This window comes from Triticum aestivum, chromosome 3B (assembly GCF_018294505.1).
Source record: "Triticum aestivum cultivar Chinese Spring chromosome 3B, IWGSC CS RefSeq v2.1, whole genome shotgun sequence".
Lineage (NCBI taxonomy): Eukaryota > Viridiplantae > Streptophyta > Magnoliopsida > Poales > Poaceae > Triticum > Triticum aestivum.
In genome coordinates, this window is record NC_057801.1 from 835,483,389 (window position 1) to 835,510,882 (window position 27,494).

At 44.5% G+C, this 27,494-nt stretch overlaps 3 protein-coding genes across 3 annotated transcripts; 2 read left to right on the forward strand and 1 right to left on the reverse strand.

Annotated features, from left to right (window-relative positions):
• The first annotated feature begins 2,896 nt into the window (after positions 1-2,896).
• On the forward strand, positions 2,897-6,773 carry LOC123066968 (uncharacterized). Its single transcript, XM_044489938.1, has 4 exons — positions 2,897-3,542; positions 4,244-4,365; positions 5,113-5,331; positions 6,601-6,773. The coding sequence occupies exons 1-4, from the start codon at positions 3,290-3,292 to the stop codon at positions 6,703-6,705; spliced, it is 699 nt and encodes a 232-aa protein (XP_044345873.1). The 5' UTR covers positions 2,897-3,289; the 3' UTR covers positions 6,706-6,773.
• A 2,687-nt stretch (positions 6,774-9,460) lies between these two features.
• On the forward strand, positions 9,461-13,194 carry LOC123072796 (eukaryotic translation initiation factor 4E-1-like). The gene is made up of 5 exons (XM_044496436.1): positions 9,461-9,818; positions 11,249-11,414; positions 11,502-11,627; positions 12,762-12,827; positions 12,910-13,194. Exons 1-5 carry the CDS (start codon positions 9,580-9,582, stop codon positions 12,958-12,960), a joined length of 648 nt encoding a protein of 215 aa, XP_044352371.1. The 5' UTR covers positions 9,461-9,579; the 3' UTR covers positions 12,961-13,194.
• Positions 13,195-13,693: 499 nt separating this feature from the next.
• LOC123072797 (malignant T-cell-amplified sequence 1 homolog) lies at positions 13,694-17,406 on the reverse strand. Its single transcript, XM_044496437.1, has 8 exons — positions 17,217-17,406; positions 16,732-16,813; positions 16,545-16,612; positions 16,169-16,266; positions 15,301-15,437; positions 14,923-14,990; positions 14,364-14,427; positions 13,694-13,964 (listed from the first exon to the last, which is right to left on the reverse strand). The coding sequence occupies exons 1-8, from the start codon at positions 17,225-17,227 to the stop codon at positions 13,947-13,949; spliced, it is 546 nt and encodes a 181-aa protein (XP_044352372.1). The 5' UTR covers positions 17,228-17,406; the 3' UTR covers positions 13,694-13,946.
• Positions 17,407-27,494: the final 10,088 nt, after the last annotated feature.

The window sequence follows — 27,494 nt, forward strand, 5'->3', positions numbered from 1 at the left end:
GCCCGTGACCCCTGCTCCGGCTCCGCTCACTGCTGCCCCCCCTGCGTCCCGCCTTCGCCCGCACGCTCCGGTTGCAACCCCGCCGCCGCTGCCGTCCAGGTTGGCTGCCAGCGCCCCCTCTGCCGCCGTGGTCACCGCTCGCATCCCGCGCCCGCCTCCGCCTGGGGTTGTGCCCCCCTTGCTCTGCGGTCTGCTCTGCTGTTGCTCATCGGCGATGCCGCGGCCCTCCTCTGCCTCCCTGCCGCCGGCCCCTCCTCGGGCTGCCGTGCCCACTGCCGCCCAGGCCCGGCCTTCGCTCGGGCACCCGCACGCCCCAGCCACCGAGCGGGCTGGTGCCCGCACCCGTTTGCCAGCGCCCGTTTGGCCCCTTTCGGCCATTGACAGCGGGACCCCACCCCCAGAATGGATTAAAAAAAAGGAATTAAAAAGTTAATAATAATATATTAAAAATAAATAATAAATAAAATTATTAAATTAATTAATTAATTAAAGGATTAATTAACTTAATTAATCTTGCTTAATTAACCTAATTAATTAACTAAACTAATTAATCCTGATTAGATTAGCCTAAGCAGATAACTAAACCCTAGTTAACCTAACAGTGTATGACAGGTGGGTCCCACCCAGTCAACCCCTGTTGACTGGTGATGACAGCATGACATCATGCTGATGTCGTAAATCCAAATTTTAGAATTAAATTAAATAATTAATTAAATTTCAGAAATTAATAAAATCTTTAGAAAATCATATCTTTTAATCCGTAACTCGGATTAAAATATTTTCAACATGAAAGTTGCTCAGAACGACGAGATGATTCCTGATACGCAACCCGTTCGTCCGCCACACCCTCCTAACCTATCAAACTCGCAACTTTCCCCCCCTCCGGCTCCTTTGCCCGAAAACGCGAAACACCGGGGATACTTTCCCGGATGTTTCCCCCCTTCACCGGTATCACCTACTACCACGTTAGGGCACACCGAACACCGCGTATTGTCTTGTTACGCTTTGTGATGCTTTGATTGCTCTGTTATTTATTGTGTTCCCTCTCCGTTACTTCTTTCTGATAGACCCCGAGACTGCCGCTGATGCCGCTGTGATCAACTACGTCACCGATGACCCTCTCTCTTGCCAGAGCAACCAGGCAAGCCCCCCCTTGATCACCAGATATCGCCTATTCTCCTCTATACTGCTTGCATTAGAGTAGTGTAGCATGTTACTGCTTTCCGTTAATCCTATTCTGATGCATAGCCTGTCATTGCTGCTACAGTCATTGATACCTTACCCGCAATCCTAAATGCTTAGTATAGGATGCTAGTGTTCCATCAGTGGCCCTACACTCTTGTCCGTCTGCCATGCTATACTACTGGGCTGTGATCACTTCGGGAGGTGATCACGGGCATATACTATATACTTTACACTGTTACATTACCTGTAATACTGTTCGGAGTTGGGGGCTGAAAGGACAGGTGGCTCCATCCCGGTAGAGGTGGGCCTGGGTTCCCGACGGCCCCCGACTGTTACTTGGTGGCGGAGCGACAGGGCAGGTTGAGACCACCTAGGAGACAGGTGGGCCTGGCCCTGTTCGGCGTTCGCGGATACTTAACACGTTTAACGAGATCTTGGTATTTGATCTGAGTCGGCTACGAGCCTATACGCACTAACCATCTACGTGGGAGTAGTTATGGGTATCCCGACGTCGTGGTATCAGCCGAAGCATTTCAGACATCAGCGACGGAGCGGCGCGCGCCGGATTGGAACGTAAGCCTGCTCTTGTATTAAGGGGGCTAGTTCTGCTTCCGGCCGCCCTCGCAACGTGCAGGTGTGCTATGGGCGATGGGCCCAGACCCCTGTGCGCTTAGGTTTAGACCGGCGTGCTGGCCTCTCTGTTTTGCCTAGGTGGGGCTGCGACGTGTTGATCTTCCGAGGCCGGGCATGACCCAGGAAAGTGTGTCCGGCCAAATGGGATCGAGCGTGTTGGGCTATGTGGTGCACCCCTGCAGGGAAGTTAATCTATTCGAATAGCCGTGATCTTCGGTAACAGGACGACCTGGAGTTGTACCTTGACCTTATGACAACTAGAACCGGATACTTAATAAAACACACCCTTCAAAGTTCCACAGACAACCCGGTGATCGCTTTTCCGCAGGGCGACGAGGAGAGGATCGCCGGGTAGGTTTATGCTATGCGATGCTACTTGGAGATGCTACTTGGAGGACTTCAATCTACTCTCTTCTACATGCTGCAAGACGGAGGCTGCCAGAAGCGTAGTCTTCGACAGGATTAGCTATCCCCCTCTTATTCTGGCATTCTGCAGTTCAGTCCACCGATATGGCCTCCTTACACATATACCCATGCATATGTAGTGTAGTTCCTTGCTTGCGAGTACTTTGGATGAGTACTCACGGTTGCTTTCTTCCCCCTTTTTCCCCTTTCCTTTCTTTCTGGTTGTCGCAACCAGATGCTGGAGTCCAGGAGCCAGACGCCACCGTCGACGATGATTCCTACTACACTGGAGGTGCCTACTACTACGTGCTGCCCGCTGACGACGACCAGGAGTAGTTAGGAGGATCCCAGGCAGGAGGCCTGCGCCTCTTTCGATATGTATCCCAGTTTGTGCTAGCCTTCTTAAGGCAAACTTGTTTAACTTATGTCTGTACTCAGATATTGTTGCTTCCGCTGACTCGTCTATGATCGAGCACTTGTATTCGAGCCCTTGAGGCCCCTGGCTTGTATTATGATGCTTGTATGACTTATTTATGTTTTAGAGTTGTGTTGTGATATCTTCCCGTGAGTCCCTGATCTTGATCGTACACGTTTGCGTGCATGATTAGTGTACGATTAAATCGGGGGCGTCACATCCTCCCTCGTCCCCATCTCCTCGCCGCCACCGCCACCTACTCCCCATCCCCTGCACCACTCCTCGTCGCCAACCTATGGTGCCCGATGCCGCCCGATTCCTGCACCCTCCGACGGCGCCCGACGCCCTCCCCTCCGCTCCATCCTCCCCTTGGACAAGATCCGGCAAGCACGTCCCACACATCGACCGCGCCCTCCCACCCACACATCGCCATCGCCACCCACCGTCCCGTCTGACCTCACTGCCGCCACCCACCGCCCAGTCTGACCTCATCGCTGTTCGCCGCTCCCAGTCTCTTCCCTCCCACACCCGCCGCCCCCTCCCTCTCCTCCTCCCATCAGAAGAGAAGAGGGATCTCGCGCGGATCACACCAGGGCGTCGATCTGGACTTCCTTCTGCACGAGGGGACGCGTGAAAGCAGGAGGGGCGGCCATGGCGCTCGCATCGGGCTCCGACAGCGGCGGAGGGGGGAGCGACTTCTCCGTGAGGGTGATAGGCTCCAACTTCGCAGTGGACGCCGGCGCGGCGTTCCTCGCCTCCCCTACCGACCGCGAGGTGTGGCACGACTGCGTCCCCGACCTCGACGACGACTTCTCCAACCTCGAGGAGCTCCAGGTGGTCCGCGTGCAGGGCGCGGACAGATCCGGCCGGCCCGTCATCCGGGTCGTCGGCAAGTTCTTCCCCAGTATGCCAAACCCCTTCCCGCTGCTTTCCGTCCTCTCCTCATCCTAGGATTTATCGGGTGGTGGTTGGGGATTGCTGGTGCGTGTCTAGGGTTTGGTGCGAGTCATTCCATGAATTCTTTGTTGTTAGCTCGTAGTTGCATTCCTTGAGTTGGTATGAAGTGGAAAATGCATGCTATACTTAGGATTTCAGCATATCTATGTCTCAGCAATTAGCTAATTCTACTTTGTTGGAGATGCACCTTTCATGATTGTTCATCTGGATAGTAATCTGCTTTGTCTGTGGCTTCTTTGCTAGTGGTACCATGCCCTATTGGTCTAGTTTTAGGTTTCATGACAGATTCGTTTTGTACTACTTATTTCCCATAACCAGTTGGCAGCATACCATTTTGTAAGGAAACTAGCACAACAGTTTGTATGTTACTTCTTTGCTGGTAGTGGATGATTCCTTTCCATGTCATATTAGCCTGACTTCCCGTTGGATAACCAACCCGCTCTCCTGCCGTGCTCGCTGCTGCTATTTAGATTGAGAGAGAGGGGTGCTGATTAGTGTAGTTTGTGATTGAGAGAATGCTTGCTGCTGCTATTTGTGCTTACTGATTGATTATACAGTGATTGACATGCTGCTATTTCTACTTGTTGATGTTATTGTTGCCATCCGATGCATATTGTTGTGATCCGTAGCTTACTGCCTTGCCTGCAGGTGTCGTGCCGGCGACCGGGTTCGGAGCGCTCAGATCGAAGGTGGCCGAGCACTGGTACGAGGTCTACAAGATGGACAAGCAGGGGGCCAACCTCTGGTTCATCTACTGGTGGGAGGACAAGGTTTCTTCTGACTCTGAATGTTAGGATGGTCAATGTAATAGTCCAGTCTGTAGTGTAAGGTTTTGGATTGGAAACTCACTGTGAAGTTTGGCTCTTAGGCTTGCTTTTGCTGCCATTTTTTATTGATGAATGAATTACCTTTTTCTGATTGATCCAAAATGCCATCTTATCTCTAGCGCAATGGGAGTTAAAATGTTTGTTCAGACAATATAGTTTATGCTATGATAATCACTGTATTGTTTGTAGTATGGAATTTGCATTCTGTAATGGGACTGGAGTTTAGCTCTTTGTCTTGCTTTTTCTGTGCCCTAGAGACGAATACAACGGCCCTAGAATAATACCTGCCGCTTTATTAGCACTTCCAAGTAAGCGCCGCTCTCACTGTTGCCATCTACTATGTGTAATTAGGAGTAGGGCATGGTCCTCTTGCTTGTTTGTACTGCATTGCTGCTGAAACTGCTGAAACATGATGCTGCGATTGCCAATTTTTTTGTCTTAATGCCCATCTGTTGTTATTTGCTTGGGGTGTTTTTCATTAAAATACAAACAGTGGTTGTTCTAAAATTCAAGCTATTGAAGAATGATGATAAAATACTTTTTTAAACAGTGGGTCGTGGCTTAGTGTAATTGATGTACCAGTGCATTGCTTGGCGTAAAATTATAGCAGTACACATAGGTATGCAATGAAATGCTTCTAGTATCTTACACATGTATATTTGACATGAATGTGTATTGCTTGGCTTAAAGTTGCAGCAACCATGTGCTTCGATGCGCGGCGCTTCGTCGAACTGGCTGGACCGCGGCAATCCCCGGAGCTGGAGCGGGAGGAGGCGACGAGATGCTGCTGCTGCGGTTGCGTCCTCGGAGGCAGCTGTTGCCCCTAGCCGACCTCACCAACCTCCGGCGTCTGCCATGAACTCCGCGCATGACCCCTTCTACATCGTCCGGGAGGAGATCCAGGGCTTGGTAATCCCCCCATCCCCATCTGCCCTCCCTCCCCTGCGCCCCTTTCTCTTCCTCTAGTTGCAAATTTTCATATGATGCAGCTGTTTATTTGGCTGCGCCTTGGTGTACTGTCAGCTAAAAACTGCTTCTGTATTTTCTACTCTAGTACTATGGCTGAGGCAGTGACCAACTTGGTAGGTAGTACTAGCTGAGAAAATTCATGATGCTAGCTGGGAGCAAAAACATTATAGGCTTAGTTGTTGTATTGGTTCTGTTGTTGTATGGGGATATATGCATAGATATGTAACATGTGGGTTCCAAGCATGCTTCCGAGAAAAGTAAAATTATATATCCAATTTAAAAATTGTACATCTACCGTTCTTGTGGAATGCAAGTTATTTTAGGTAGTAAGAGTGTGCAGGGCAGGTCATCAAGTGCACGACTGCTAGTTTGCTTACTAGCTCTGTTCTATTGGGATATGTATATGTATGTGTGGATTTTAAGCATGGTTCCTATAGATGTGATAAGTGCATACCATTGCAACTCCTCTTTGTCTGGTATTATAAGGCCATTTGATTGAATGCTTGAAGTGAATGTGCTTCTAAGTCTCATGTAGTTTCAGAAACACATGCATTTATCCATTTCTTTGTCTGCTCTTGTGAGCTCTTCCCATTGGGAAACTTGGCTAGCTGCCCATATCAATTGATGAACTATACTATTATCCACTGCTTTTAATCAGTTGATGATGCATATTCAGTTTGGCTGATTTTGTTACATACATACATACATGGCTTTGTTTTGGTCTGGCAACTCAACTGTGATGCCATTGCTGCTGCTCTGTAGAACTTTTGTATGTTTAGAGCATGCATCCTAATTGTCAATCTTGAGTCTGCACTTCTGTATGTTTTTTATGTCAAACACTTATGCATGACTAATTGTTAAGTTGATACAATTTCTTTGGTAGACAAGCTTGGAAACTTAGACTACAGACTGTTAAACTGCTACTGATTTAGACTACAAATTTTTTAATCTTAGACTACTGGTTTATCTATGTTTCATATCATGGATTTGATCTGTACCATGCATTACACATGTGTTGATACAATCATATAGCTTATCTGATCAAACAATCTGTTCATGTTATCTTTACCTGCTGCTCTTATACCTTACCAAAACAAAAATAATTCTAACTAGGAGTAGATTTTTTTTGTTCAGATTTTGTATTTATTACTGCTCACATATTGTCGTGATTTACTTTTTGTACTGAATAGATCTTTCTGATATTCACAGGTTTTAGCGATCAGCCGTAGCTCTTTCATCCAAGGTGCATGGTGCAACCGAGGACAAGCACTTCATGTCCAACCAAGGTGCATGGTGCTTGCAATTGACGAATAGGAGGTCTATGAAATTTGAAGTTCAAAGCCGGATAGCCCTACTTAGCAAAGAGTCGTCTCTTTTGTTTGACTGTAATAGACTATAAATATTGTTATATTGTACTCCCTCCGTCCGGAAATACTTGTCGGAGGAATGGATGTATCTAGACATATTTTAGTTCTAGATACATTCATTTTTATGCATTTGTGCGACAAGTATTTCCGTACGGAGGGAGTAATAGTAGGCATATTTGGATTGTAATAGACTATGTACAGATTGTAGTAGACTTAGTTAGTGTTATTTGATGAACTACATTTGTACTGTTCCGTTTGAAATATTAATTATGTATGTGATTTGAAAATGTGTGGAATGAAAACCTGACTTTTGGGACCCACTTATGAGAATAATCTGAGCAATTTTGAATTTTCTGTCAAGTGGGCCTAATGTGTGAGAAGATGACAATGGGACCAGCCCCAAAATATAATGGCCCAAACAATTTTAAAAGGCCCCGACCCAGAAATAAATAAAAGACTGAAATGAAAAAAACAATAAATGGGCTGAATTAATGGGCTCGACCCATATAAACACCGAATTGGACCAAGTTGATTCTTGTGCCACATCAGATTGCCACGTCGGATGCCTACGTGGCCTGGGAGGCTGCTAGTGACCAAAACAAAACAGTAAGCATATTTTGGTCGTAAACGTCTACAACCTTCTCACAGAGAAGGTCAAAAATATCAGTTTACGACGGTCAGTTTTTGACCTTCTGTTTTTGGTCACAAAAATGTCACAAATGGAAAATAATGACCTTTCAATGACCAACAGCGGTGGTCACAAGTTGACATATTTCTTGTAGTGACTTCCCCTGAAAAAAAGAAGAAGAATCAGCTACTTCTACATATATGTATGTGTTCGGGAATACATACGAGTTGGCTCTCTATTGATTATAAGTAAAAAGAGTAACACGGCTTGAAAGAAAATGCAAAAGAAACGGCCGATCAATGTAATCTTCTTCAACAAAAATAAAAGAAAAATCACACTTCTCTAAAGTTGTGTCATGATGTCTCAGCCACATGAATCTTCTCGGACAGCAGGCGCGGTCAACAATCTTCAAATCATTCAAAAAGGTCACATGAATCTTGACTTTTCGTTATGTGTATGATAATTGTTCTACATTAGATCAACCAAACACACAAGGGTCTGAAGAAATACATAAATGATGCAAGCTCCTCGCATGCTCGACGAATTAATTGTTTCTAGGTTAAAAAAAACACAAAACAAGAAAATAGAAGAAGCATGACCAAAACAAAACTTGGCTAGAGATCCGGAGGGAAAAGCCACATGGGAGGATATTTATCACCTCCGGACACATAGTGCCCCATTGACGTGACTCCCTCCTCATCTTTGTCAACACTTTCATCTTTCTTGTAGTACACATGACAACCATCACTATCCATACTCGTCAAGAACACCTTGGCGTCATCGGGCAAACAATCCTTTTGTGGGTAGCAACTATGGTGGGAGTAATAGATGTGGTTTCTCTCCGGACTTCCATGCTCGCACGTCGACACATACATTGCCTTGGAGAACGTCGGCCCCAAGAATAAGGCTTGGTCACATAGGCTCTTCACATGTTCCAATTTATACGCGCCATGTCCGACATCAACTAACTCGAAAGCCACGAAAAAATGCCCCCTATTGTTGGGTGACCGCCAATCCCACCCTCTTTTCTTCCTCATCGCTATCATGATCTTGCCACCTAGCTCGATAATATACACGGCACGCTCATCTGGACCACCATCACCCTGTAAGTACAACCACCGGTCTTGTATATCCAACCATTGAGGATCACCTTTGAACACGCCATTTTTGGTTAAGCCGACCTCAAACCTAACGATATTCATCGTTTCTAATATGAGGCAATAAAGATGGCCATTGCAAAAGGCAATATCCAAGACCGTCCTCCCAACAAATCCTTGTGGCGTCCATGCAGACTTCGGCCGGCCAAGTCCACAGATTGCGACTTCTGACCTACCAATGATGGCAGCAAGGATACAACCGCTCGAGGTGGGCGGCTCGGAGAATATTACCTTCAGTGGAACAAACAGGCTCGCGCGCGGGCGTAAACGGATGATATTCCTTTGCTTCGCCGAGAGCGGCACCTCAACACCAGAGAAAAGGTTCACTATCCTTAGCGGAGCTTCCGAGATGGCGGCCCATCCACCATCGTGGCTGCCAACGATGCGCCCGCCAACGGCCTCGCCCAGAAACCAGAAGCGCGACAGGATGGTGCCGTCCTCAACGCAGTAAGCGTGCTTCCCCTTATCGTTGCTCCCCGGATTAAGGATCAGCCACGGGTGGACACGTCGCTGCGGGTGCGTCAGCTTAATGGCGCGCCACGACGTGCACACGGCGGCGAGGCGGACACGGTTGCCGACGTTCGTGAGCTTGGCGTAAACCAGGCTGAGAATATCGTCGGGGAGAATTGACCACCTCTCCGGCGCCACCGCCGTCAATGTCCGGCCCTCGGTGCTGCCGCCGGCGGCTGGCTTGTGCGTCGGCTCCTCCTCCATCTTTGTGTCCGTGAGCGTGCGCCGGCACGATTGTAATAGTCGATCGTTTATTGTTCGGTCCACGAGACAAACCATATAAGCGGTCGGTGACAAACCTAACCGGACACGAGGATTGGGCTTTGATGGGCCTTGCGCTGGGCCCGGCCCGGCCCAGCTCGGCCCACTCCGCCCCTTCGTTTTTCTACTACTAGTCTCCATCTGGGGCGAAGGCGAGACCAGACCTCACCACCGCCGCCGCTGTCGCCTGCTCTCCCCGCTCGCGCCGCCCGCCCTAGAAAAGCCCGCGACTTTCTCGCCGCCGCCAACCCCCGCCGCCGCAGGGATGGCCGAGGACACGGAGACGAGGCCCGCGTCGGCAGGCGCGGAGGAGAGGGAGGAGGGGGAGATCGCGGACGACGGGGACGGCTCCTCCGCCGCGGCGGCGGGGCGCATCAGCGCCCACCCGCTGGAGAACGCCTGGACCTTCTGGTTCGACAACCCGCAGGGCAAGTCCCGGCAGGTGGCCTGGGGCAGCACCATCCACCCCATCCACACCTTCTCCACCGTCGAGGACTTCTGGGGGTAGCGCCTCCCTCCCTCCCCTCATCCCCAACCCGATCCCCCTCTCGTTTATGTGGGTCGATTGGATCCTCTCCCCTAAGATTGATTGGCGTCGTCGCGGTGGCTGGCTGGGTGAAATTTTGTTGCTTCGATGTGCTAGGTTTAGTTAGTGGATGCGATTGGGAATAGGCAGGTAGCCATTGATTTTGCGTTCCTCAGTTTGTTGCGGTCCATGTATGAGGGGCAGCGCCGTGGGTATATACTGGTTATATGAGGCCCGGGTTTCCTTGTAGTAGGTTGCAAGTGAAATCGTCGTGCAGTTTTGTCCGGTGCGCGCGCCTGGGTCTGAGATTAGGAGGCTTATATAACAGCTTATGTCACGTGATAGCAAGTACCGCGTGTTTCATAGGCAGTAAGTGGACACGCCGTGTTCTGATTGATGCATATCTGCAAGCTTGCTACTTGTTGATGCCTAATAGTAATTCATACTGTATTCATTCATACTCTTACCATGATTATTTGATGGACACGTTGTTGTAGTTCGTCTATTATTAGGCTTTGGTAGGTGACAAGATATTCTTATCATTAGAATTTGTGATGCATCCAAATGTATCTCTTTGTGCTTCTGTTAACCAATAATGCCGCTATTAATTTCTTGACTGATCACTCAATCACACATATGGTTGAAAAAATCTATTTCGTCATTTTCTTATTTCTCTTGTGCTTTCTATTTTATGAACTTTTCTAGCATCTATGGAAATGTTTTATCTTGATGGAAATGTTGGAAGATTTTTCTGAAATACTTGATATCGAAATTCGAGATTACGTTTCTTTTCCGGTTGTTTAGATTCAACAGCAAGCTTCGGTTTTAAGAATGATCATTCTATATGTGTAAATTAGTTGTCTTGAATTAGCCTATTGCTTCTAACAATGAAGGATATCCGAAGACTGTAAGTTAGATTCCCTGCAAGACATTCATCTTAAGTTGACGCAAGACGCACTCATAAATTGTTTCTAGATATTTATGTTAGACTTTAGGAGGAACCAGTGTTACATACAGCTAAGATTACTAGAATACTCAATGTTCTATTGTAGTCTTGAGAATTTCTGAAGGTTAAGTTTGTGTAATATGGTACTCGTACTTGACACCTATAATCTAGTTTATATTAACTAAAAATACACTTATGTTTATGGATCTAGTTCAGAAATTTTCAGCCACCTGCAAGCATGCCATGTTCACAGATTCGAGATAGTCCATTAAGCTGCTGAATAGTGTGCATTGCGTGACACTGTAGCTTGTCTTCAGGATGATTTCTTTCGTGCAACTAGCTTGCTTCAGAAATTTGATTATGTCTGTTGATAATTTAATTTGCATTTTCATTTGTTTTGAGCTTTTGATATTATCTGTTGATATATTCCTTTTGTGTCTAACAAGTTGAGTGTTATTTCAGCCTTTACAACAATATCCATAACCCTAGCAAGTTGAATGTGGGAGCCGACTTCCACTGCTTCAAGAATAAGATTGAGCCTAAATGGGAAGACCCCATTTGTGCCAATGGCGGTAAATGGACCATCAGTTGTGGCAGAGGGAAATCTGACACATTCTGGTTGCATACTGTAAGGATCTTTTGCATCGTTTTTGTTGCAGAATTATCTTTTCTGTAACTTCCACCCTAATTCCCTTTTCACAAATATTATGTTTAGTTGCTGGCAATGATTGGTGAACAATTCGACTTTGGTGACGAAATTTGTGGAGCAGTCGTTAGCGTGCGTCAGAAACAGGAAAGAGTAGCTATCTGGACTAAGAATGCTGCCAATGAAGCTGCTCAGGTATGTATTATAAAATGCATACTATAAAACTGTTCTTTGATTGCAGGCAACAGCCATGTAGTTTAAACTGTCTCAGATATAAGCATGCATAATATATTGTGACCTTCATATAAAGAGGATGACCTGACTGTGTAGCCCTTTACAGTGTGATTTTGCTAAATGTCAGTATGTATGTAATGCTCCCATTTTATGTGCATAATTGAATTAACTTGTATTCCTGAAAGGATGTATGCAGTACACACCTTGAACAGCAGAACACTGTTGATGAAACTTGACCTGTTATCTTCTGGTTTACTGTGTTTCTATGTCTTCTTTCCCAAAATAAGTTTGTATTACAAGAAAGTTTCACTATTTCAACCAAATATTCCAGCTGTGCTATGTAACTCCTAAGTTATTTTAACTCTTCTTGCAACATACGCTCATTTGTCTGTTATTCTCCGGCTATATTTTTGTGTCAACTTGTGTAAGCATTTAATTGTGTTAGCATTTATTGACAGTGTCCTCTGTAGCATCATAAAGTGTGATACATTTAGGAGAACTCCAGGCCCCGCTTGGATGGCTGTTTTTGCTTTCTGCGTGTATTAAGACAGTTGTATCTTACCGGCCACCAGTGAAATCCCACCGGAAAAAATACGGAGCCCTGGAGACGCTAATTTCTTACGGGTGTAAACGAAAGAACGATCATTTTGGGCTGCACCTAAAGGACCAACCAAGTGTGTTTTTCCAGCTGGAGGGGAAAAACAATTCGTAGCCGTATTTTATGCTGGTTTTGCCCTAGAAAACGGCCATCCAAGCGGGCCCATTGGATGGCAAGACATGTTTATTTGAAGCTCCATTGATAAATGTTCTTAACCCCCCAACATAGTTCTATTTATTTTCTCTGATATGCACTCGTTCATTATCATTATGCCAAATACTCCCACGTCATTCTAAATCAATCATCAGAGGGTACCTGAGTAAATTCTATCACCTATCTCTGCGAAGTACAAATAGGTGAGGGAGTACTATTAACGGTTTTGTTTTCTGAGCTGCCGTGGATACATGAGCATATGTACTGTCTAGTTTCTGTTTGTATCATTTCCAGCCAATCAGCGTTTATTAGTTTCTGAGCACATTCCTTATTTTATTTACCAGATAAGCATTGGCAAGCAGTGGAAGGAGTTTCTGGACTACAGGGACTCCATTGGGTTCATTGTTCATGTGAGTCGCTTGCACCTAAGCCTGGATTGCATTGTGTCTTTGCTGTCACCGTCTGACATCGCCTCTTTCTGCTTGCTTGCAGGAGGATGCAAAGAGGTCTGACAAAGGCCCCAAGAACCGCTACACCGTTTGATCCCGCGACTCGTCGATCCTGAGAGCTTCCACAGCAGGCCTGCCTACTCTTGGACGCAAGAAGGTTTCTCCTGGAATAGCTTAGCTTGTAGCGGGCGGATGCTGTTTTCTGAAGGATTTATTATGTGTGTTTGCTGTGAACTGCTTGGAAGACATAATCTAACATCGTTGCGTTTGCCGTCGTCGTACTCCATAAGTCACATCTTAATTTATGAAGAGTTATATTTTGTGAGAAGCGATAACTCGTTTGAGCTGCAGTGTTTACACTACTGCTTTGTCCATCTTGAACGTGAGATGGTTTCAGTGCTGAAGATTGCTCAATTATTTGTCATTCTAAACTTGGAAGTCATGGTTGAAATTACAAAGGATCAGTTCACACTTCCTCTGTTCGGAATTACTTGTCGGAGAAATGAATGTATTAGACATATTGTAGTATAAGGTGTAACAGTTTTTCACCTAGTTTTTCTAAAAGGATATCAACATCTAAGTATTCTTATATTTTATTTTATTTGTATCGTAGATGTTGATATTTTTTTCTATAATCCTGATCAAACATACACAAGTTTGACTTGCATGGAAATTGATACACTTTATATTTTGGAATGGAGAGAGTATGTCACAAGAAATTAGAGAAAATTTACTGCTTCTGTGGCAAGAAAACAGCACAAATGAAGCGTCACGAAACTCTGGGATTGCCGTGCCTTAGATAGAACCACAGTAGATAAAACACCAAATACAGTAAAGTTCACAACAGTGTATATTTCTGTTTTCGCGGGCATCATAAACAACAGGGTGTTCATCTGAACTGTTATTGGTAAAAGTGTAAATGGTCAGCCATATGGTGTCATATCATACAAGGTTCTCAGCGGCGGCATAGTACCAAACTAAGATAACTAAAGATTTCTCCCATGCGAAAACGACACATGATGCGCCTAGTTACAGTTCCATATGGCCTTGCCGCGGATTCTGCTTCCCACGGCGATCCTACTACTCAAGCCGCTCCATCTGCCAAATGAACAAAACAAAAGTTAGCAAAGTAGCATATGTGTTATGTTTCAAACTGAATCTCTGCTCTTTCTCTGCTCCCCAAGGAGTGAGCTTGCTGCGGCAATCATGAACATATTGCAAGGGTAAAAAGGGCTGGCAATCACCATCTGGTACTAATTGTCACAAATCTGGCAAAGCCACTTGATATGCGCTTCAGTTACAGCAACTAGTCCCTCCGTTTCTAAATATAAGCCCTTCTAGAGATTTCAACATGGACTACATACAGATGTATATAGACATATTTTAGAGTGTAACTCATTTTGCTCCATATGTAGTCCGTATTGGAATCTCTGAAAGGGCTTATATTTTAGGAATGGAGGGAGTATTTCATAAGGTAGAGGGAAAAGCAGAGAGTACCTTCCACAGGCCATCATTTAAATAGTGCATGTTGTCAACTCCAATTCCTTTGTTGATGGTGCTTCTGCAAAAGCTCAGGATTTAGGAGCAGCATTATCCACAGCCAAATGCAAGACGTGGTACTAGCAAAGAATGTATGGGATGTAATATTCAGGAAGGATTAAGTTTATCAGTACATCTGCATAAGGTTCTGCTTTGTTGAGATTTAATTTGCAGGTACTATCACATAGTATTAAGATGTAAAGTAAGGAATACCAAAGGAGACCACCACAAATGTATTTTTTTTTTAACATTTGGAAACATTAGGACCGAACCTGACTGAAACGTCAAAAAAGATGGAAAAATAAACCATGAGCGCAAGGTTCATGCTTCACAAGTACTCCCTCTGTCCGGAAATACTTGTCGTAGAAATTGATGAAAATGGATGCATCTAGAACAAAAATTACATCTAGATACATCCATCTCCCCGACAAGTATTTCCGGACGGAGGGAGTATAATTTAGAGACTCTAGAGACTCCGAAGCACCACTAGTGATTAATAATTCAAAAAGGAGCTTACATGTCTTTCGCTGACATCTTTGTGAATCCAATCGCCAATGCGTGTTGCTTGCCTTCAGCCATTATAGCCTGAAAATTATAGTTTTGAAGAGACAAATAATTAGTCTGGTGGTTGGCATGCTCAGGAGGCTTTTTCATCATTTTAAAGTGTATTAGGATGCATAGTAACCAATATCAAATAATTACAATACTAAGAACTAGTGAAGTGCACTAATCTGCAGACAGCTAAATTTAACTCATGTGAAAATAATAGAAACAAAGACACTAAAATATAGCAATGTTATGTTGCTAGATATGACAGTCTACTGAAGCAGACGAGATTCCATTCGTACTGTATCTATAAATGGATGAACTGGAATTTAAAAGATTAGTCTTGTACCACTGGCGTTTCCTCCTCGACTTCATTGTCCAACACACCACCAGGCGATGTCAGTCCAGGGCACATTATGTTGGCACCAGAGAGAACAAACTTGATAGCACCTCTGTCCACTTGGAACTTCTTCATGATGTTAGGATCTGATCAAATGTTAGCATAAATTAGCAAAACAAAGGGGGTATTTTGGAATGCAGATTTTTCGCAACTGGCTATCCCTGCACCCCATGCTGAAAATATTCATCTTGAAGTTCAAAAAAAAAAGGCTTTCGCAAAAAAAAAGTTTTGAAAAAATGGAAACAAAACAGGGACATACATATACATGTTATAACATGAACGCTTGCTTGTGAAAATTTGTGCGCAAATATGGCTTACTATGTGCTATTCAGAGAAGACAAGAAACAGGCGAATAGTTTACAAATTATCCACACAAATTTGTATTGTTGCTCGGTTCACAAATGGTCACACTATTGTCTGATCCTTTTGTAAATGCCCATATTATAGCTGTCCATCTATGATATGTTCTGAAAATGGAAAAATTTGACAAGGGTTGCACCCGCAGCTAGTTGCACATTTTGGTTTCTCGACATTTTGATGTTTTGCATTTACAAATAACTCATATAATTTCCATTCTGTTTGACATTCTTCAAAAGGTAAATGTTAAGAGTGCTGGTGCTCCAATTCTCTAACAGATAGGCAAGCCCAAAAGCGCAGCCCGGTGCATGTAGCTCCCGCTTGCGCAGGGTCCGGGGAAGGGTCCAAACATATATATAAAAAAAAGAAGCAAATTCCATAGATAATGATGTACATCACAGGGGAGAAACAACAGATGTAGCGATGGCATGCCAGAAAAAAATTGAGTGAAGAAAATTACACTGATGAAGAAGGCGCAGGGTTGGCATGTATGGGCCATCGCGGATGTTGAAGAAGAGTGGGACATTGTTCACCACCACAAGATTGAGATGATTTTGGCTAGGGAAAGAAACGATATGCATTAGTGCTTCGGAAAGGCCACAACTTGCAACTAAAAGTCTTTGCTCATCAATCTAATTTGCCAGCAATTAACTTTAGATATTCTGGCTTTTAGAAGTAGAAAGAACTGGGAAACAGCCAATGCAACTCTCAGCATGTCAGAAGCATGGCACAAACATAAAGGCAGGCTATTAAGCAATAAGCATGCTAACCAATAAATAAAGGTTGTTCAACAGACTATCAAGCAAGCTGAATCAGAAAGATGGGGAACCACTGACCATTTAACAACAATCATCGGCGACTTCTTCGGAAGCATGTCCTCCAGCAGAGGTTCGAGGAGAGGGTACTGCAACGAACAAACTTGCTAACTTCAGTATAGCTGAAGAGAAGAAGATAGCAGGGTCCGCAGCTGAAACAACAGATAGTAAATAGAGAGGGCTATGCGGATTATTTTTTTGACATAACCTCCTCGGCGATGCTTTGCCGGATCCTCCGCTGCACCGACGCCTTGACCTGATTCTGCCCGGATATGTCCTCGGAGGAGAACCTAGGGAGAAAAAAAAAGATGCAGTTTTTGTCATGGTAAAATAAAGTGCTTGACAAGGCACAAAAATCCTCCTGTATGGGATGCAATGGGGATTAGTGATGGCCACACCTGGGCCATCAAAAACCATCTGTGACCGTGATGCTGTCTACAATCAATCACAAGGCATGGAGAGGAGTACAGAGATTGACACCATGCCAATTTGGTCAGCTGAAACGAGTTGCTTGTAAAGCCAATCGAGAGACTAGTGCTTCCGAGCCTGTGATTCGGAACGCGCCCCTCCCTCCCTCCTCTCTAGCTCTCTCCCACGACGGCAATGGCGCCTCTGAATCCAGTCCTACTTACGCGCTACTCGTCTACTTGGCTGCTGTTTGGACGGAGAAGGGATGGGAGGGGGGGTACTCACTTCTTGAACATGGTGAGCGGCGGTCGGGGGCTCGGGGCGGCGCGGCGACGGGGGGTTGGGGAAGCGGCAGATCGACGCGGAGGGGCGGCGGCGGCGGGCGGCTCGATCTGGAGAAGGGGAGAGAGAGGTCGGCAGAGGAGAGAGGGTTCCGGCGTGGGCCCCGCCCGGGTGAGATGTGGGAGGTTACGCGGTGGGCCCACATGTCAGCGCGCAGTTGTTCTGGTTTTTCTCCCGGTTCTGTTCTTTGGGCTTTCAGCTTGCTTCTTCGGTTTTTCTGCGTGTCTTCCTCGGTTTTTATTTTTTATTTTCTTATTTTAATATTCATATTTGGTTTTTTTGTTTCTTTCTTTAGTACGTACTCCCTCTGTAAACTAATATAAGAGCGCGATCTGCTTTCTTTTCCTTTGGTGGTCGCTTTGGTGGTGTCGGAGGAGAGGAACAGGCGCTGGTATTATGCATAGGATTATCCTATCTTTTCAGTACTGTAATGTCGGTGCTTACGTGCCTTGTAACTGAATCTTTATTTTATAAATGAGACACGTATTACCATGCAAAAATAAATAATACGCTCTTATTTTGGTTTTTGGAGGTAGTACAGTGTTTTTCGTATTCGATTTTATTTTCGGGTTTTCTTGTACAATGTTATTTTTTCATTTTCTTTCAATGCCTGTCTAGATTTCTCTACAGACATCGTATCTTTTTTTATATACGCCCAACATTTTTAGAGACAATTTTTTTAACTTAGAATTTTTTAATACATATATTTAGCATTTTTTCTACATACTCCCTCTGTAAACTAATATAAGAGCGTTTAGATCATTATTTTAGTATTCTAAACGCTTTTATATTAGTTTACACAGTGGGAGTGCATGTAAAAAAAGTCGAATACACAATGAACATTCATTTAATTGCACAAAACATTTTTTTAAACTATGCAGATATTATTATTTTTCATTGTACAATACGTTTTTAAAAATGCCACGAACACTATTTGGAAACACGTGAACATTTCTTTAGAATGCCTAGCTCGTACATTTTTATGAATGAAATAGAGAAACCTTTTAATCATGCGAACATTTGTTTTTACATCATATAAAAAAATTCAAAAAATGTCATGAAACACTTTTTTGAAAACGTGTAAACATTTTCAAAATGTTAGAATTTTTATTTGATGCTGTCAACATTCTCAAAAAGCGCTCCTCCCACGTTGGGCCTGCCCATTTAGGGTGTCCTTTGGGCGAGGGCATAACTCCATATGCGAGAGTTGGCAGCGCCCTCGACTGACGGGTGCATGTTTGTTTCCAATGGTGTTTTTCCTTTAAAAGCCCCAAGACTCTAGTAAAATCCGCCCTTACAAAAACTTCCCTATAACAATAAGAGATTATAGAAAAGTCTCTGTAATAATCAGCACGATGTTTCTTCTACGTTCACCGACGGTGCGATGCGTTGTGAGCAAAATTCGTTGTCACCTCTTCTAGGCTTCACTCTCACTAGAGCAACCTTGTTGAAATTCAGGAGGTTGTACAAAGACTGGTATGGATCGAGAGCACGGGAGCTCGGTTAAGGTCGATGCGGTGGATGAATTTTTCCGCTGAGATGTGTTCGTGTGAGGAAGAAGACGCTAGAAGGAAGTGGATAAGGGAGGGGAAGGAATAAAAAGCAGAAGGGTTGGGAGTGCATGACGGGTAGCAGGGGAGTGTGGCCCCACATACTTGCATCGCCAGCGAGGCGACCGACCCAATTCTTAGTCGGCTGGCCGACACGAATCATTAGCCTTTTGACTAGTAGAGCGCCCGTGCGTTGCTACGGGTTGCAATACATATAAATGATCAAAGAAATGATTAAGGGCACATACAATGGTTGATATCACAATCTTAATCATGCCACACAACCTATAGATGACAAAAATAATAATGTACAATGGGTAGTCTCTTAATCGTATCTCTATTGTCACAAATGAGGTGAGAGATTTGTTGCTAAGAGATCATCTCTTAAATAAGAGATGGCAAAGCTTTTTTTTTAGTTTCTCTTTCCTCCACCTCAACATTTATCCTATGTGGCACTGTAAAGATAACACCATTATACGTGCCCTAAGTTCATCTCCAATGTCAAAACTCATTTCTCTGTTCAGATTAATGTAGACCTGCAGTCACATGTTAGCTAAGCTTACATGCGCTAAGTACTTGCAGATTGTAAAAGGTGCCCAAATAGCAAGGAATCGGATTAGAAAAGCTACCGTTTTAAAAGAACAAAACATGCATGTCATCTGACCCCTGGTGGATATTGCAATAGGATGATAAAATCAAGACAATGTCTACAATTCTTGAGAACAAATGAAACAACACAAAATGCAAAACTTATTGTGGATATTTAGAAAAAGTAAAAGAAACCTCTAACGTGCATGCATGGGAGCCAGGCACGCCATACAACTGTTGGCAAGATTTGGTAAGTGCACTTTCTGTGGCTCCCGCCTGACATGACCAGCAGTATCTGCGTGTCTAGACGACAGCTGCGGTTGCGCCAACAAACCCTGGAAGATTTGGAGGAAAATGGCAAGGCAGGGCAGGAGCATCGCCTAAGCGGGAGGATCATCTCGGTGGCAATGAGTCGTTGTAGCGCCCTGTACCCGGTTGTGTCTCCTCCGCAACTTCACATCATTCAGGAACAACATCGCTATTGCATCCAGCAATGGGAGGTTCTGCACGGGTGACAGCGATGATGCCCATGGCAAGGATTGCACCCTCAGTGCAAAGTGGCGGGAAGGTGAGGTTAAGCACAACAACATGCATGGATTCCTTGAAAAATGATTCGGCCAATAACCACTGAATCAATAAATATGCAGTGTTGATTATCTATTACTTTGGGCAAATAAATAGTGACCAAAAATAGATAAGAGTTCCATCGCTTACTGAAATGGTAATTTACTCAAATGCATTTTCATATGGTAGCAAGTAACCAAAATCAAGAAACAACACCGTTCCTAAAAGAACACATTGTATGTTCATTTTCTTGCTCCAGTGGACCAGCCCGCATAATTTCTTCTTGGGATCCTTCTTGAAAACATGAGCTAAACTTATGCTTCTCAAGGTGAAGAGAAGACAAGATTGAATACAACTTCGACCAGAAGATGGAACGGTTAGGGAAGAACACGACGTCGGGTGGTTGGTAAGGGTGACGGTTGGGAAGGTCTTACCAGACGTAGGCATGGTCCTGGACAACTGCCAATGAAAAGGATTCTATCAAATGACCAGATCATAAGACTGGAAAAAGGTAAATTATAGAAATTAAGACACTTGATGAACCTGGAATCAACCTTGTTTTGCAATGTCTTTCATCATTTCCAGCTATCCATGTTGCCCATTTAAAAGAATAACCTCCATGGAATCTGAACACCGGGGATCCATTTTTTTTTTTGCTATTGGTCAATCATCTAATTAGTAATACATGTAATTTATTTTGACCCAACCCTTTTGTCACCCTCTACACAAACTTCTTACCAGAACGGTTTCAGTTATTCACATAAATCTCAACAATTGCTCCGACTTGTCGTCCAGCAGCAATGCAACATAAAACCTATGATAGTCCTTTCTGCGGGGAGGATAGTCCAGTATTCCTTGAACAAATCATACGTGATACATTTGATGGTCCTTATGCTCATATTGTTGTTGCCTTGGAAATTAGCATCCAGTGCACCAATTTAGTGGATCCGCTAGTCTGCGGAGCGATTCAGTTTGGCTATCTAGAAGATGATATAGAAACAAAGTCTCAAAAGCCAATCCATTAAACAATTAATTTTAAAATCTTCGCAATGCTCTAAACCGACAGAAGTATGAAAATATCAAAGAAATATTATCTAACTACAAAATATTATCTATCAAACGAAAATATTAACTATCTTTGAATCTTTCAAATGATAATGTACGTACAACAATTCCTATTAGAAAACATCCTACAACATTACTGATATTATTATTTCAGAATACCCCAAGACAATCCTTAACTCATTATGAAGATTATCGCCAGACATTCCAGATATTATTATGTCACTTTTATATACTAAAAGATAGTTCCAAGAAATCAGAAGATGTTTTTTTCTTCAACAACCTTAGTAAGACAAAACATATTTTGGCATGGTACTTTTATTTACCAAAGACCTAAAATACTCCGGTACTTTTGTCGGTTTCATCTGGATATTACCTAAAAGAATACACATATTTAACATATATGGCCTCATATTTGTGCAGAATCGTTCAACAAAATGGTGTTTGAAGAAAGAAAGAACGTCTGATCACAATCATGCCTCAACAGCAGAAATCACACGATGGAAGACAAAGAGCTACACACACGTTTTCTTTCTTTCTTTGGCCTTTTATTTACCCATATGCCAAGAACGTACCCAATGACACATGTGCATCCATTGCTGGACTTAGGAGCATCATGCCACACTGGACAAGCCTTGAAACCCAGAGTAACCGTCAGAATTGGGAAGACAACTACCTACGTCCCTTGCCTATATGTAGACCGAGGAGTTAATCCATCAGTCCAGCTTATGTAGACTTTTATCCGCTGGAACATGGTTTCCTTCAATTCTTACTTGCACTTATGATATCTTTTAAGATACAAAACTTATTAGTAAGATTGATAGAACACAGAGATCTGAATGATATATATCCAGAACATCTATCCCATTGTTTGGAATTATGAGTGTACCACAAAAAACAGCGTTCGGCGGCAAGGGATAGGTTCATCACGGAACGGCGGGATCTAGGCAGATGAAGGCCCTGGCGATGGAGCAGTGAGGGGCAATGGAGCAGTGAGGGGCAAGGCCTGCCAAGACGACGGCGAACACGTGTTTATAGAGATTCTCACCTTGTACCCAATCTCCCCGCCTCTGCAAGCTTCTCCACCTATATCCTCGGGAAGCATCGTCTTCTCCCCCTCCTCTCCCCCTCATGTGTGTGGTTCACTGCAGTATATGCAACCGTATGCACAAAATTCAGGTTCAGAACTTATAAATACAATGTTGCATTGCACATGAACTCAAGAAAAAAAAAACACACGAATTTGAAGAGGGGAAGAGGGTGATGCCGGAGTCAGAGGACACGACATGGACCTTGATAACGAATCTCGCGAGGGCGACGTCACATGAATGATCATGTTGATCTTGCAGATGGTTACCCACTGCCGGTCTTGTGCTCCACCATCAGCGGCTGTCGCAAGCACAGGCCGCGCGCCCCGCCATGAGTGGTCATGCACTGCAGCCCCCACCAGGTAGCCCCACAGCATGCCGGCCGCCGTCACCGTCGCCATGACTCGTACCCTGGTGATGCATCAGACCGGAGGAGGCCCCCGGCACTGAAGAGGGGGCTTGGCTGAAGATGGAGGGCTGGGAGAGAGGATGGGGCGGGGGCAGTGGCGGCGATGGCGGCATGTGCGCGTGTGGTTTTTGCCCTAGAAGGTTATGCGTGTTTAGGGTTTGATGTTTTTTTGGGTGTTTTTCTCCCTGGTTATTTGCCCACCGGTTTTGCAGCGGAGACGGAACAAAATCAGTGGGGATGGTTTCGTTCAGTGGGGGAGGGATGGTTAGATGGGGATGCTAACGACTCCCCTCTAGGAGTAGAGATAATCAGGTAGTACACTTGCTAATCTTCGCGCACACCGCTATCGTTATGAAGACGTTTTTTTTCGAGAGTATGTCGGCGTGCCATATTTTTATACTCCCTTCGTTCTTGAAATCTCTAGAAAGACAAATATTTAGGAACGGAGAGAGTAGAAAGTAGAGAGATAATTACAAGAAGTCAAGCAGGAGGCGTACATCCTGAATGACTAAACCCCACACCAACACCAGCAAAAGGCTTCCAACATATCAACACTGGTAGAAAAAGAGGCTTCCGTCCAGCCCCATTAGTCGCGAAACTGTAGGAACCGCGACTAATGAAGTCTTTAGTCGCGGTTCGGCAGACGAACCGCGACCAAAGGCTTGGGCCAGGGCGCTCGGTGGCCAGCTGGTGCACGTGAGGGGCTTTAGTCGCGGTTGGCCAGGCCAACCACGACTAAAGGTGCCCAAAGGCCTTTAGTCGCGGTTGGCCAGGCCAACCGCGACTTAAGCTCCTCCCCTATATATACCAGTTCAGCGCACTCACTTAGCCATTTGGTGCCACTTCTCTTCACAAGGGGGTGTAGGTTTGCTTTTGGTTCCTCTTATGCACACAAGGTGTTTGATGAAATGCCCAACAGCGTGAAACAAACATGATATGAAGTGTTGGAGCCACACTTGAGGTTCCTCCTCGATCGCGGTTAGCAACTTGAACCTTTCATGCATGTGTGTCATTGATAAAATATGCATGTGTATTGTTCATTGTTTAATTTCTATTGTTTATAGCTAGTTAGTTTAACAAATGCATGATGGTTAATTATATATTTTATATTATAATAATGCAGATGAATCGGCAATGGATGTACGGTAACCGACTCTCCCGCGAGTTCACTACGGGTTTGAAAGATTTCCTCGTAGTGGCTAATGCGAACAAGCAGAAGGGTTTTGTTATCTGTCCATGTGTTGACTGTAAGAATCAGAAGGGTTACTCTTCCTCAAGAGAAGTTCACCTGCACCTGCTTCGGCACGGTTTCATGCCAAGCTATAATTGTTGGACCAAGCATGGAGAAAGAGGGGTTATAATGGAAGAAGATGAAGAAGGGGATGATTTCATCGATGAAAGCTATCTTGCTCATTTCGGTGATACTTTCATGGAGGATGCTGAAGGTGAAGGGGAAGGTGAAGGGGAAGGTGAAGGTGAAGGTGAAGAAGAGGCACGTGATGAGACCGTTGATGATCTTGGTCGGACCATTGCTGATGCACGGAGACGCTGCGAAACTGAAAAGGAGAGGGAGAATTTGGATCGCATGTTAGAGGATCACAGAAAGTCGTTGTACCCCGGATGCGATGATGGTCTGAAAAAGCTGGGCTGCACACTGGATTTACTGAAATGGAAGGCACAGGCAGGTGTAGCTGACTCGGCATTTGAAAACTTGCTGAAAATGTTGAAGAATATGTTTCCAAAGAATAACGAGTTGCCCGCCAGTACGTACGAAGCAAAGAAGGTTGTCTGCCCTCTAGGTTTAGAGGTTCTGAAGATACATGCATGCATCAACGACTGCATCCTCTACCGCGGTGAATACGAGAATTTGAATGAATGCCCGGTATGCACTACATTGCGTTATAAGATCAGAGGCGATGACCCTGGTGACGATGTTGAGGGAGAGAAACCCAGGAAGAGGGTTCCCGCCAAGGTGATGTGGTATGCTCCTATAATACCACGGTTGAAACGTCTGTTCACGAACAAAGAGCATGCCAAGTTGTTGCGATGGCACAAAGAGGACCGTAAGTCGGACGGGGAGTTGAGACACACCGCAGATGGAACGCAATGGAGAAAGATCGACAGAGAGTTCAAAGATTTTGCAGCTGACGCAAGGAACATAAGATTTGGTCTAAGTACAGATGGCATGAATCCTTTTGGCGAGCAGAGCTCCAGCCATAGCACCTGGCCCGTGACTCTATGCATCTACAACCTTCCTCCTTGGTTGTGCATGAAGCGGAAGTTCATTATGATGCCAGTGCTCATCGAAGGTCCGAAGCAACCCGGCAACGACATCGATGTGTACCTAAGGCCATTAGTTGATGAACTTTTACAGCTGTGGGGCAGACCTGGTGTCCGTGTGTGGGATGAGCACAAAAAGGAGGAATTTAACCTACGAGCGTTGCTTTTCATAACCATCAACGATTGGCCTGCTCTTAGTAACCTTTCGGGACTGTCAAATAAGGGATACAATGCATGCACGCACTGCTTACATGAGACTGAAAGTGTACATTTGCCAAATTGTAAGAAGAACGTGTACCTTGGGCATCGTCGATTTCTTCCGAAAATTCATCCAGTAAGAAAGAAAGGCAAGCATTACAACGGCAAGGCAGATCACCGGCCGAAGCCTGCGGAACGCACTGGTGCTGAGGTATTTGATATGGTCAAGGATTTGAAAGTCATCTTTGGAAAGGGTCCTGGCGGACAATCAGTTCCGAAGGGAGCTGACGGGCACGCAGCCATGTGGAAGAAGAAATCTATATTCTGGGAGCTAGAATATTGGAAAGTCCTAGAAGTCCGCTCTGCAATCGACGTGATGCACGTTACGAAGAATATTTGCGTGAATCTCCTAAGCTTCTTGGGCGTGTATGGGAAGACAAATGATACAAAGGAAGCACGGCAGGACCAGCAACGTTTGAAAGACCCTGATGACCGGCATCCGGAATGGTTTCAAGGTCGTGCCAGCTACGCTCTGACCAAAGAAGAGAAGGTCATCTTTTTTGAATGCCTGAGCAGTATGAAGGTCCCGTCTGGATTCTCGTCCAATATAAAGGGAATAATAAACATGGCGGAGAAAAAGTTCCAAAACCTGAAGTCTCACGACTGCCACGTGATTATGACGCAATTGCTTCCGATTGCTTTGAGGGGGCTCCTGCCGGAAAATGTTCGAGTAGCCATTGTGAAGCTATGTGCATTCCTCAATACAATCTCTTAGAAGGTAATCAATCCAGAAGATCTACCACGGTTACAGAACGATGTGATCCAATGTCTTGTCAGTTTCGAGTTGGTGTTCCCGCCATCCTTCTTCAATATTATGACGCACCTCTTGGTTCACCTAGTCGAAGAGATTTTCATTCTCGGTCCTGTATTTCTACACAATATGTTCCCCTTCGAGAGGTTCATGGGAGTATTAAAGAAATATGTTCGTAATCGTGCTAGGCCAGAAGGAAGCATCGCCAAGGGCTATGGAAATGAGGAGGTAATTGAGTTTTGTGTTGACTTTGTTCCTGACCTTAAGCCGATTGGTCTTCCTCGATCGCGGCACGAGGGGAGACTAAGTGGAAAAGGCACGATCGGAAGGAAATCAACGACATGTATGGACGGCCATTCTCTGACTGAAGCACACCACACTGTACTGACCAATTCCAGCTTGGTGGCTCCGTACTTTGAGAAACACAAGAATATTTTACGCTCGGACAACCCGGGGAAGCCTGAATCCTGGATTAGGAAGGCCCACATGGAGACTTTCGGCAGTTGGTTGAGAAAACATTTAATGAATGACAATGATGTTGTAGATCAGCTGTACATGTTGGCCAAGACACCATCTTCGACTATAACGACTTTCCAAGGGTACGAGATAAATGGGAATACATTTTACATGATCGCCCAAGATAAAAAGAGCACCAACCAAAACAGTGGTGTCCGCTTTGATGCAGCAACCGAGAATGGGCAAAAGGTCACATATTATGGTTACATAGAGGAGATATGGGAACTTGACTATGGACCCTCCTTCAAGGTCCCTTTGTTCCGGTGCAAATGGTTCAAGCTAACAGGAGGTGGGGTAAAGGTGGACCAGCAATACGGAATGACAATGGTGGATTTCAACAATCTTGGTTACCTTGACGAACCATTCGTCCTAGCGAAAGATGTCGCTCAGGTTTTCTATGTGAAGGACATGAGTAGCAAACCGAGGAAACGGAAAGATAAGAAAATGATCAGTACATCATGCGATGATCCAAAGCGCCACATTGTTCTTTCAGGGAAAAGAAACATCGTGGGAGTGGAGGACAAGACAGACATGTCAGAAGATTATAATATGTTTGCTGAAATTCCGCCCTTCAAAGTGAACACCGACCCAAGCATTAAGTTAAATGATGAGGATGCTCCATGGATACGGCACAGTCGTAAGCAAGCAGGGACACAAGGGAAGAAATGATGTGTAATAATTTATTGTACCAAACTTTGTTGAATGGATCATGTGAATTATATTACCCGTGATGTGTTTGGTGTCCATTTTCGAATGATTCGAGATACCACTGATGATACATGAAATTTGGAGTGATTTAGTCATACTCCTGCCTAGGCGTATAATATGCATACTCGTAGTCTTCATAACCGCCGCCGTTGTACTGGTAGTCGTCGCCTTCTAAGTTGCCGCCGTCGTCGTCGCTGCTGTCGTCGCTGTCGTACTCCTGCCTAGGCGTATAAAATTTTGAATTGAATTAGTTTTATTTTTCTGAATTTTTTGATATATTATTTGTATTTTTAACATTTTGAATTGAATTAGTTTTATTTTTCTTAATTTTTTGATATATTATTTGTATTTTTAGAATTTTGAATTGAATTAGTTTTATTTTTCTGAATTTTTTGATATAATATTTGTGTTTTTAACATATTGAATTGAATTAGTTTTATTTTTCTG